The 12,593-nt window shown below is 46.2% G+C and overlaps 1 protein-coding gene across 1 annotated transcript; it reads right to left on the bottom strand.

The window, feature by feature from the left end:
- Window positions 1-10,518: 10,518 nt before the first annotated feature.
- On the bottom strand, window positions 10,519-11,088 carry LOC123065094 (uncharacterized; the record flags this gene model as incomplete). The annotated part of the gene is given in 1 exon segment (XM_044488460.1): window positions 10,519-11,088. A coding segment is annotated over 1 exon segment (412 nt), but the record flags the coding sequence as incomplete, so codon positions are not given.
- Between the last annotated feature and the right edge of the window lie 1,505 nt (window positions 11,089-12,593).

The raw sequence follows: 12,593 nt of genomic DNA, 5'->3' as shown, positions 1-12,593 counted from the left end.
CCTCCCACTTCAGCCCACGGGGCCCTCCAGGATAGGTGGCCCCACCCGGTGGACCCCCGGGACCCTTCCGGTGGTCCCGGTACAATACCCGGTGACCCTAAAACTTTCCCGATGGCCGAAACAGCACTTCCTATATATAATTCTTTACCTCCGGACCATTCCGAAACTCCTCGTGACGTCTGGGATCTCATCCGGGACTCCGAAAAACATTCGGTTTGCTGCATACTCATATTCATACAACCCTAACGTCATCGAACCTTAAATGTGTAGACCCTACGGGTTCGGGAGACATGCAGACATGACCGAGACGGCTCTCCGGTCAATAACCAACAGCGGGATCTGGATACCCATGTTGGCTCCCACATACTCCTCGATGATCTCATCGGACGAACCACGATGTCGAGGATTCAAGCAACCCCGTATACTATTCCCTTTGTCAGACGGTATGTTACTTGCCCGAGACTCGATCGTTAGTATCCCAATACCTCGTTCAGTCTCGTTACCGGCAAGTCACTTTACTCGTACCGTAATGCATGATCCCGTGACCAGACACTTGGTCACTTTGAGCTCATTATGATGATGCACTACCGAGTGGGCCCAGTGATACCTCTTCGTACTACGGAGTGACAAATCCCAGTCTCGATCCGTGTCAACCCAACAGACACTTTCGAAGATACCTGTAGTGCACCTTTATAGTCACCCAGTTACGTTGTGACGTTTGGTACACCCAAAACACTCCTACGATATCCGGGAGTTTCACGATCTCATGGTCTAAGGAAAAGATACTTGACATTGGAAAAGCTCTAGCAAAACGAACTAAACGATCTTGTGCTATGCTTAGGATTGGGCCTTGTCCATCACATCATTCTCCTAATGATGTGATCCCGTTATCAACGGCATCTAATATCCATAGTCAGGAATCCATGACTATCTGTTGATCAATGAGCTAGTCAACTAGAGGCTCACTAGAGACGTATTGTGGTCTATGTATTCACACGTGTATTACGATTTCCGGATAATACGATTATAGCATGAATAAAGACAATTATCATGAACAAGGAAATATAATAATAATCCTTTTATTATTGCCTCTAGGGCATATTTCCAACAGTCTCCCACTTGCACTAGAGTCAATAATCTAGTTACATTGTGATGAATCGAACACCCATAGAGTTCTGGTGTTGATCGTGTTTTGCTCGTGAGAGAGGTTTAGTTAATGGATCTGCGACATTCAGATCCGTATGTACTTTGCAAATATCTATGTCTCCATTTTAAACATTTTCATGGATGGAGTTAAAACGACACTTGATGTGCCTGGTCTTCTTGTGAAACCTGGGCTCCTTGGCAAGGGCAATAGCTCCAGTGTTGTCACAGAAGAGTTTGATCGGCCCCGATGCATTGGGTATGACTCCTAGGTCGGTGATGAACTCCTTCACCCAAATAGCTTCATGCACTGCCTCCGAGGCTGCCATATACTCCACTTCACATGTAGATCCCGCCACGACGCTCTGCTTGCAGCTGCATCAGCTTACTGCTCCACCATTCAACATATACACGTATCCGGTTTGTGACTTAGAGTCATCCAGATCCGTGTCGAAGCTAGCGTCGATGTAACCCTTTACGGCGAGCTCTTCGTCACCTCCATAAACGAGAAACATGTCCTTTGTCCTTTTCAGGTACTTCAGGATATTCTTGACCGCTGTCCAGTGTTCCTTGCCAGGATTACTTTGGTACCTTCCTACCAAACTTACGGCAAGGTTTACATCAGGTCTGGTACACAGCATGGCATACATAATAGATCCTATGGCTGAAGCATAGGGGATGACACTCATCTCTTCTTTATCTTTTGCCGTGGTCGGGCATTGAGCCGAGCTCAATCTCACACCTTGCAATACAGGCAATAACCCCTTCTTGGACTGATCTATTTTAAACTTCTTCAAAATCTTATCAAGGTATGTGCTTTGTGAAAGACATATGAGGCGTCTTGATCTATCCCTATAGATCTTGATGCCTAATATGTAAGCAGCGTCTCCAAGGTCCTTCATTAAAAAACACTTATTCAAGTAGGCCTTAATGTTGTCCAAAAGTTCTATATCATTTCCCATCAAAAGTATGTCATCTACATATAATATGAGAAATGCTACAGAGCTCCCACTCACTTTCTTGTAAACGCAGGCTTCTCCATAAGTATGCATAAACCCAAACGCTTTGATCATCTCATCAAAGCGAATGTTCCAACTCCGAGATGCTTGCACCAGCCCATAAATGGATCGCTGGAGCTTGCATACTTTGTTAGCATTCTTAGGATCGACAAAACCCTCCGGCTGCATCATATACAGTTCTTTCTTAAGATGCCCGTTAAGGAATGCCGTTTTGACGTCCATCTACCATATCTCATAATCATAGTATGCGGCAATTGCTAACATGATTCGACGGACTTCAGCTTTGCTACGGGAGAGAATGTCTCATCGTAGTCAACCCCTTGAACTTGTCGATAACCCTTAGCGACAAGTCGAGCTTTATAGACGGTAATATTACCATCCGTGTCCGTCTTCTTCTTAAAGATCCATTTGTTTTCTATCGCTCGCCGATCATCGGGCAAGTCAATCAAAGTCCATACTTTGTTTTCATACATGGATTCTATCTCGGATTGCATGGCTTCAAGCCATTTGTTGGAATCTGGGCCCGCCATTGCTTCTTCATAGTTCGAAGGTTCACCATTGTCTAACAACATGATTTCCAGGACAGGGTTGCCATACCACTCTGGTGTGGAACGTGTCCTTGTGGACCTACGAAGTTCAGTAGCAACTTGATCCGAAGTACCTTGATCATCATCATTAATTTTCTCTCCTGTTGGTGTAGGCACCACAGGAACATTTTCCTGAGCTGTACTACTTTCCGGTTCAAGAGGTAGTACTTAATCGAGTTCTACTTTCCTCCCACTTACTTATTTTGAGAGAAACTCTTTTTCCAGAAAGGATCCGTTCTTGGCAACAAAGGTCTTGCCCTCGGATCTTAAGTAGAAGGTATACCCAATGGTTTCCTTAGGGTATCCTATGAAGACGCATTTTTCCGACTTGGGTTCGAGCTTTTCAGGTTGTAATTTCTTGACATAAGCATCGCATCCCCAAACTTTAAGAAACGACGGCTTAAGTTTCTTCTCAAACCATAATTCATACGGTGTCATCTCAACGGATTTAGACGGTGCCCTATTCAAAGTGAATGTAGCTGTCTCTAGAGCGTATCCCCAAAATGATAGCGGTAAATCGATAAGAGACATCATAGATCGCACCATATCAAATAGAGTGCGATTATTACGACGTTCGGACACACCATTACCCTGAGGTGTTCCAGGCGGCGTGAGTTGTGAAATGATTCCACATTTCCTTAAGTGTGTACCAAATTCGTGACTTAAGTAATCTCCTCCATGATCTGATCGTAGGAACTTTATCTTCCAGTCACGTTGATTCTCTACCTCATTCTGAAATTCCTTGAACTTTTCAAAGGTCTCAGACTTGTGTTTCGTCAAGTAGACATACCCATATCTACTCAAGTCATTAGTGAGAGTGAGAACATAACGATATCCTCCGCGAGCCTCAACGCTCATTGGACCGCACACATCGGTATGTATGATTTCCAATAAGTTGGTTGCTCGCTCCATTGTTCCGGAGAACGGAGTCTTGGTCATTTTGCCCATGAGGCATGGTTTGCATGTGTCAAATGATTCATAATCGAGAGACTCTAAAAATCCATCAGCATGGAGCTTCTTCATGCGCTTGACACCAATGTGACCAAGGCGGCAGTGCCACAAGTATGTGGGACTATCGTTATCAACTTTACATCTTTTGGTATTCACGCTATGAATATGTGTAACATTACGTTCGAGATTCATTAAGAATAAACCATTGACCATCGGGGCATGACCATAAAACATATCTCTCATATAAATAGAACAACCATTATTCTCGGATTTAAATGAGTAGCCATCTCGTATTAAACGAGATCCAGATACAATGTTCATGCTCAAACTTGGCACTAAATAACAATTATTGAGGTTCATAACTAATCCCGTGGGTAAATGTAGAGGTAGCGTGCCGACGGCGATCACATCGACCTTGGAACCATTCCCGACGCGCATCGTCACCTCGTCCTTCGCCAGTCTCCGCTTATTCCGCAGCTCCTGCTGTGAGTTACAAATATGAGCAACGGCACCGGTATCAAATACCTAGGAGTTACTACGAGTACTGGTAAGGTACACATTAATTACATGTATATCAAATATACCTTTAGTGTTGCCGGCCTTCTTGTCCGCTAAGTATTTGGGGCAGTTCCGCTTCTAGTGACCCTTCCCCTTGCAATAAAAGCACTCAGTCTCAGGCTTGGGTCCATTCTTTGACTTCTTCCCGGCAGCTGGCTTACCGGGCGCGGCAACATCTTTGTCGTCCTTCTTGAAGTTCTTCTTACCCTTGCCCTTTTTAAACTTAGTGGTCTTATTGACCATCAACACTTGATGTTCTTTCTTGATTTCAACCTCTGCTGATTTCAGCATTGAGAATACTTCAGGAATGGTCTTCACCATCCCCTGCATATTGTAGTTCAACACAAAGCTCTTGTAGCTCGGTGGGAGCGACTGAAGGATTCTGTCAATGACCGCCTCGTCTAGGAGGTTGATCTCCAGCTGGGACAGGCGGTTGTGCAACTCAGACATTTTGAGTATGTGCTCACTAACAGAACTGTTTTCCTCCATCTTACAACTATAGAACTTGTCGGAGACTTCATATCTCTCGACACGGGCATGAGCTTGAAAAACCATTTTCAGCTCCTCGAACATCTCATATGCTTCGTGTTTCTCAAAACGCTTTTGGAGCCCCAGTTCTAAGTTGTAAAGCACGCCGCACTGAACGAGGGAGTAATCATCAGCACGTGACTGCCAAACATTCATAACGTCTTGTTTCTCTGGGATGGGTGCTTCACCTAGCGGTTCATCTAGAACATATGCTTTCTTGGCTGCTATGAGGATGATCCCCAGGTTCCGGACCCAGTCCGAATAGTTGCTGCCATCATCTTTCAGCTTGGTTTTCTCTAGGAACGCGTTGAAGTTCATGTTGACATGAGCGTTGGCCATTTGATCTACAAGACATATTTTGCAAAGATTTTAGACTAAGTTCATGATAATTAAGTTCATCTAATCAAATTATTTAATGAACTTCCACTCAGATTGACATCCCACTAGTCATCTAAGTGTTACACGATCCGAGTCGACTAAGCCGTGTCCGATCATCACGTGAGACGGACTAGTCATCATCGGTGAACATCTCCATGTTGATCATATCTTCCATACGACTCATGTTCGACCTTTCGGTCTCTTGTGTTCCGAGGCCATGTCTGTACATGCTAGGCTCGTCAAGTTAACCCTAAGTGTTCTGCATGCGTAAATCTGTCTTACACCCATTGTATGTGAACGTAAGGATCTATCACACCCGATCATCACGTGGTGCTTCGAAACGACGAACTTTAGCAACGGTGCACAGTTAGGGGGAACACTTTCTTGAAATTATTATAAGGGATCATCTTATTTACTACCGCCGTTCTAAGTAAACAAGATGCATAAAACATAATAAACATCACATGCAATTATATAGTAGTGACATGATATGGCCAATATCATATAGCTCCTTCGATCTCCATCTTCGGGGCTCCATGATCATCTTCATCACCGGCATGACACCATGATCTCCATCATTGTGTCTTCATGAAGTTGTCACGCCAACGACTACTTCTACTTCTATGGCTAACGCGTTTAGTAATAAAGTAAAGTAATTTACATGGCGTTCTTCAATGACACGCATGTCATACAAAAATTAAAGACAACTCCTATGGCTCCTGCCGGTTGTCATACTCATCGACATGCAAGTCGTGATTCCTATTACAAGAACATGATCTCATACATGACAATATATCATTCATCATTCATCACAACTTCTGGCCATATCACATCACATGACAATTGCTGCAAAAACAAGTTAGACGTCCTCTAATTGTTGTTGCATCTTTTACGTGGCTGCAATTGGGTTCTAGCAAGAACGTTTTCTTACCTACGAATAACGTGATTTTGTCAACTTCTATTTACCCTTAAGGACCCTTTTCATCGAATCCGCTCCAACTAAAGTAGGAGAGACAGACACCCGCTAGCGACCTTATGCAACTAGTGCATGTCAGTCGGTGGAACCTGTCTCACGTAAGCGTACGTGTAAGGTCGGTCCAGGCCGCTTCATCCCACAATACCGCTGAAGCAAGAAAAGACTAGTAGTGGTAAGCAAGTTGACAAGATCTACGCCCACAACAAAATTGTGTTCTACTCGTGCAATAGAGAACTACGCATAGACCTAGCTCATGATACCACTGTTGGGGAACGTTGCAGAAAATAAAAATTTTCCTACGGTTTCACCAAGATCCATCTATGAGTTCATCTAAGCAACGAGTGAAAGGAGAGATGCATCTACATACCACTTTGTAGATCGCGAGCGGAAGCATTCAAAAGAATGGGGTTGAGGTAGTCGTTCTCGTCGTGATCTTATCACCGGAGATCCTAGCGCCGAACGGACGGCACCTCCGCATTCAACACACGTATGGTCAGCGTGACGTCTCCTTCGTCTTGATCCAGCAAGGGGGAAGGAGAGGTTGATGATGATCCAGCAGCACGACGGCGTGGTGGTGGATGCAGCAGAACTCTGGCAGGGCTTCGCCAAGCTGCTGCAGGAGGAGGACGAGATGTAGCAGGGGGAGGGAGGCGCCAAGACACAGGGTGCGGCTGCCCTCCCCCCTGCCCTCCTTTATATAGGCCCCTAGGGGGGGCGCCGGCCAGGGGGTTGGAGTACCCCCCAAGGCAAGTGGTGCGCCTCCCCCCTAGGGTTTTCAACCCTAGGCGCAGGGGAGGCCCAAGGGGGGGGCGCACCAGCCCACTAGGGGCTGGTTCCCCTCCCACTTCAGCCCACGGGGCCCTCCAGGATAGGTGGCCCCACCCGGTGGACCCCCGGGACCCTTCCGGTGGTCCCGGTACAATACCGGGTGACCCCGAAACTTTTCCGATGGCCGAAACAACACTTCCTATATATAATTCTTTACCTCCGGACCATTCTGAAACTCCTTGTGACGTCCGGGATCTCAACCGGGACTCCGAAAAATATTCGGTTTGCTGCATACTCATATTCATACAACCCTAGCATCACCGAACCTTAAGTGTGTAGACCCTACGGGTTCGGGAGACATGCAGACATGACCGAGACGGCTCTCCGGTCAATAACCAACAGCGGGATCTGGATACCCATGTTGGCTCCCACATACTCCTCGATGATCTCATCGGATGAAGCACGATGTCGAGGATTCAAGCAACCCCGTATACTATTCCCTTTGTCAGACGGTATGTTAGTTGCCCGAGACTCGATCGTCGGTATCCCAATACCTCGTTCAGTCTCGTTACCGGCAAGTCACTTTACTCGTACCGTAATGCATGATCCCGTGACCAGACACTTGGTCACTTTGAGCTCATTATGATGATGCACTACCGAGTGGGCCCAGTGATACCTCTCCGTAATACGGAGTGACAAATCCCAGTCTCGATCCGTGTCAACCCAACAGACACTTTCGGAGATACCTATAGTGCACTTTTATAGTCACCCAGTTACGTTGTGACGTTTGATACACCCAAAGCACTCCTACGGTATCCGGGAGTTACACGATCTCATGGTCTAAGGAAAAGATACTTGACATTGGAGAAGCTCTAGCAAAACGAACTAAACGATCTTGTGCTATGCTTAGGATTGGGCCTTGTCCATCACATCATTCTCCTAATGATGTGATCCCATTATCAACGGCATCTAATGTCCATAGTCAGGAAACCATGACTATCTATTGATCAACGAGCTAGTCAACTAGAGGCTCACTAGGGACGTATTGTGGTCTATGTATTCACACGTGTATTACGATTTCTGGATAATACAATTATAGCATGAATAAAGACAATTATCATGAACAAGGAAATATAATAATAATCCTTTTATTATTGCCTCTAGGGCATATTTCCAACAGTGTTGCCATGCACAGAGCATGCACGGTACACGCAGGTGCAGTCGGGGCTCGTTGCTATGGCGACCGCCTTGCAGTTAACCGGAATTTAGCACCTAAAGAAGATATTTTTTACAAGTCCACATCTTGTGACGACACCCTGACATGGGCTCGATTGATTAACTAAACCTGTTGATCGGACGCTCTAGAGATGCTGATTTCCTTCTACCAATCTTCTGTCGACTCCAGCTAATGGTGCTCAAGGTCAAGCTTAGTGTCAAGCTCCCTTTGAGCTCTAGGGGTAGGTTGTTGGTCTATCCGCTTCTTTTCGTTTTGTGGTTGTGCCTAGGTCTTCGTGTCTTGGCCGGTGCGCCGTTGGTTGTTGGCTTGTACTGTATTTTCGTTCTCTAATTGTGGTGACGTTGTTTGGTACTCTGCCATGTAGCTTTATTTATAAAGTCGGCGTATCCCTTTTCTTTTAAAAAAAGACATGAGTTGATGAGCATACGGGAGATATGGACGAGCAATGCAGTGCTCAATGAGCAAAGACGCACATGAAGAGGGAGGAAATGCATGCACGCTAGACGCTTGCAGCCTTGCACAGGTCGAGCAACACACCGAGCATGCACGCAGCATCAGGCTGGCACCACCGCCATGTATCTTGATCGCCCCCCTCAGGTCATTTCTGTTGGAGGTACTTATTTTTTTTAAGAAAAGGTTCTGTTGGAGGTGCTGGAACATGGCATGCTCATGGTCTCAGACAGGGAGACCCAATATTCCCGATGCTTTTCATCCTTGCTACGGATGTGCTAAGTGCGATGAACCCTAAGGCCGGCATTGGTATCAAGCACATGTTGTCTCTTTATGCAGATAATTTGATCATCTGAATTTGCCTTGTCAACTGTGAGGGAGCTAGTGGTGATCAAGGAGGTGTTACAGGTCTTTGGCAAGGCCTCGGGCTTACATGTCAACATGCAGAAAAGCTCCATTATTCCGATCAGATGTTCGCAACTGGTGGTCTATGTCGTGCTCCCCAATCTTCCTTGCACGGTAGCAGCCTTTCCGTGCAAATATTTAGTGTTGCCTCTGGCGCCATGTAATCTTAAGAAAGAGGAGTTACACTAGTTGATTGACCTGATTGTGAGTCAACTTCAGCTATGGCAGTGTGGTTTGCTCACGGAGGCAGGGAGAATTGTCCTTATAAACTGAGTATTGACAGCGACCGCGATCTATCACATGCTATCAATGGATCTCCCTCCATGGGTACTGCAGACACTGGAAAAAATTAGCAGAAACTTCTTGTGGAGAGGATCGAGGGAGGCAAATGGTGGGCATTGCAAGGTAGCATTGAAGATGGTCTGTTGGACGATGATGGGGGAGAAGCTGCAGATGCTGAAGTGCGGGATGTGGCTAGTCATTTAATCCGGCTTGGCTTGTTTACGGCCACCCGCGCTGCTCGGGATGCGGCAGCGTACGTGGTCACCATTGTCGCTTGCTGCGGAGGCGCATAGCAAGTGTTTGACGAAATGTATGAGCCAAATGCAAATTTTACGGAGTCAAGTTTAGGGGTTTGATTAGAAACCACATTTTTTTATAGGAGCAAATATATTCCTCCAAAGGATAAGAGGCTGTATACTCCTATAAATTATAACTGACTGGATGCCCTAAGGGCATACCGGCTGAAATATATTTGTCTTTTCTCTAAATAAACCCCTCCTTTCCAAAGTGTACAAGCCTATAGATATTAGATACTTAGAAGGATATATCAACTCTCTTATCAGTGCTAAAAATAGGCTCTATTTTAGTAACTGAGGAAATCTCTGGTATATATACCCCCTATGTTTTTATCTACTCTGCATATTAGATTTGGCTGAAGTAAAACTTAATAAAGTTTGATCAAGTTTATAGAAACAAATATAAACATTTACCATAACAGATGTATATGATGTGATAGTACATTCAACAATGAATTTAATGCTATTGACTTATTAGTATTTTTGTTTATGAACTTTGTCAAAGTTTGCAAAGCTTGACTTTGACCAAAGCTAATACGCGGATTAAATAAAAATGGATGAAGTACTAATTAATGAAGGTGGGGGGAGAAGAAATACTCCCACCTGGCCCATAGCACCAAAGCTTGTTAAGGGTTCGATGATGATAGTGTATATAAGAACGATGGGGCCCGACGTACGAAATAGACAAGGAGTGGGGCAAATAGACAAGGAGTGGGGGATATCTTTTGTCAAAGGGAGTGCGCCGTTGGTGATCCCTATGGTGATGCATTCCCTCCATCACATTCCCTCCGCCGTTGGTGATACGACCGAATAATAGCAAAAGAGCTCAAATATATATGTGTGCACAAATCTAAACAACATATTTATAACAACCAAATGCATGTACATACATCAACACAAGTATATGCACCCGCAAAAATACATAATCAACACAAGTATATGACACAAGAGAACAGTCACATTTCCATGATTAAATAGAGAACACCAGAGAAAACAGTCACACAAAATGAAAAAGAAGGCCATGATTAACCAACAAAGAAAGAAATCAGTCTGCAAGAGCGCTTCCCATATATATCAACCTGACCCTATACCGATCGATCACATTCTTGGAACAAGAAAGAACCTTGTATCACTAGTCTCTGCCCGAGTCATGGGGTAGATGCGGCAGGGGGAGGGGGGCTGGTGAGACTGCCCGCCCAACGTGGCCTTGCACCATAGCCAGTGGCATCTTTTTTCACCGGTTGAGGTGCCATCATCAAACAGCAAATCGGTGCACTGTGTCATCTCGACCTGAAGCAACCCCGATGTCCCGTTGGCCATGCTTAGCCCGAGCAAGTCGGTCGACGTCGTCGCCGTCACCACCGCTTCTGTCATGTTCTTCAGGCATGTCTTGGGGAAGTACGCCTTACCCAGGGGTGCCCCGCCGTACCACACATCAGCCTCCCAGATGGTCACGCACATCTCGCGCCGCTCGTGGCGGCTGGTGACGCGCGCGGTGAGGTTGAAGCGCGGAGTCTGGAAGCTGGATGCCTCGATGCCGGTGATTTCTACTTGGTGGTAACTTTTCTCCGGATAGTTTGGTGTGACGAGAGGAATTACAACCTCGGACATAAGCAAGAGGAACAGGCCGGCAGAGAACAAGATGGCAAGCCAGATCAGCGGGTATTTGGCTTTCTTGAAAAACCAAGCGATCGCCGACGGAAACTCCATGTTTTGTGTATGTATATAATACCCAGGGGTGCCCAAGTTTGTCGGCGGACAGGCGAGACGAGTTTTTCTGTTATAGCAATCTTCTATATATATATACACAGAGGAGAGGAGAGGAGAGAGACGAGTTGATCAAGCAGATGCGGAATCGACGTCGGTTCAGATTTCAGACTCCAATTCAAATCTCAATCTGCAGTCCGGTCGCATCACGGCAGGCAGGGAGATGTCACCGGTTCAGACTCGAGTTTGTTTAATCCTCAAAGTCCTCCCTCCCATATATACGCAGCGCCGCAGACCCTAAGCGTGGCCTTTAGATCTGCGAGCGTTTGTTTACCATGACAGTACCCATGGCAGAAGAACCGGGCAACTACGGCGACTACTACGTCCTCACCATTGAACCTGAACCAGATCAGCCTGCCGTCGACGACGCCGAGAGCAGCAACGACGACGACCCGACGATCCTTCTGCTTGGCATGCTGGGGCTGTGCCTTTTGCTCGTGATCTGTGCAGGCTTCTCCTTCTTCATCCGAGGTCTGGAGCCCGGGTACTCGGTCCAGTTGACAGGAGTCCAAGGGCTTGACCCCTCGCAGAACCCTGCCGTCTCGCCGGCCTTCAACCTCACCGTCCACGTCAACAACAAGCAGCACATGCGGCGAGTCTGCCAGGAGGAGAGCTACCTGGTCGTGTACTACGATGAATCGAGCGGAGACGCTAACAACACAAGCATCGGATGGGGCAAGCTGCCCGCCTTCTGCGTGGAGAGGTGGTCGGCCAGGGATCTCGACGTGTCCTTGTCTAGTCATGGCGTGTTCCTCTCTCGGAGGTTGCAGGAGAAGATGGAGTCGCACCGGCAAAGCCAAAAAATGGAGCTAAGCGTTGAGATCAAGCCAACCCGTCCGGAGGAGTCCTCTAGGCCATGCCTCACCTTGTGTGAGGGCAAGTACGGCCGGTCCCTCGCAGCTGCCCCGGCGATGCTGTGCTACACAGTATGTGCGAGTGCGACATAAAGGAGTATAGTATACTACAGGGATCATCAACGACGCACTCCTATCACCATAGATATTCAGCTGTACTACAGCTAAAAAAGATATTTCAGTTCTACTAAATGCAATATTATTCACTTCAGGTTTGACAAAGCATGTACAAAACTTCAGTCTATTTAGTATTTTTGTGACCATTCTTTTTCTGCTTTCAATCCATTGGAAAGGCCGGCTAGTGACCAACACATGAAAGGATTCTCCTTCTCAACTTGATTCCCACTCGCTATGAAGCATGTTTATATACAGGTAGAACTGTATATCTTTTTTT

Source organism: Triticum aestivum, chromosome 3B, assembly GCF_018294505.1.
Source record: "Triticum aestivum cultivar Chinese Spring chromosome 3B, IWGSC CS RefSeq v2.1, whole genome shotgun sequence".
Taxonomy (NCBI): Eukaryota; Viridiplantae; Streptophyta; class Magnoliopsida; order Poales; family Poaceae; genus Triticum; species Triticum aestivum.
The sequence above is the reverse complement of the archived record's forward strand: the minus strand, read 5'-3'. Positions and strand labels throughout refer to the sequence as shown.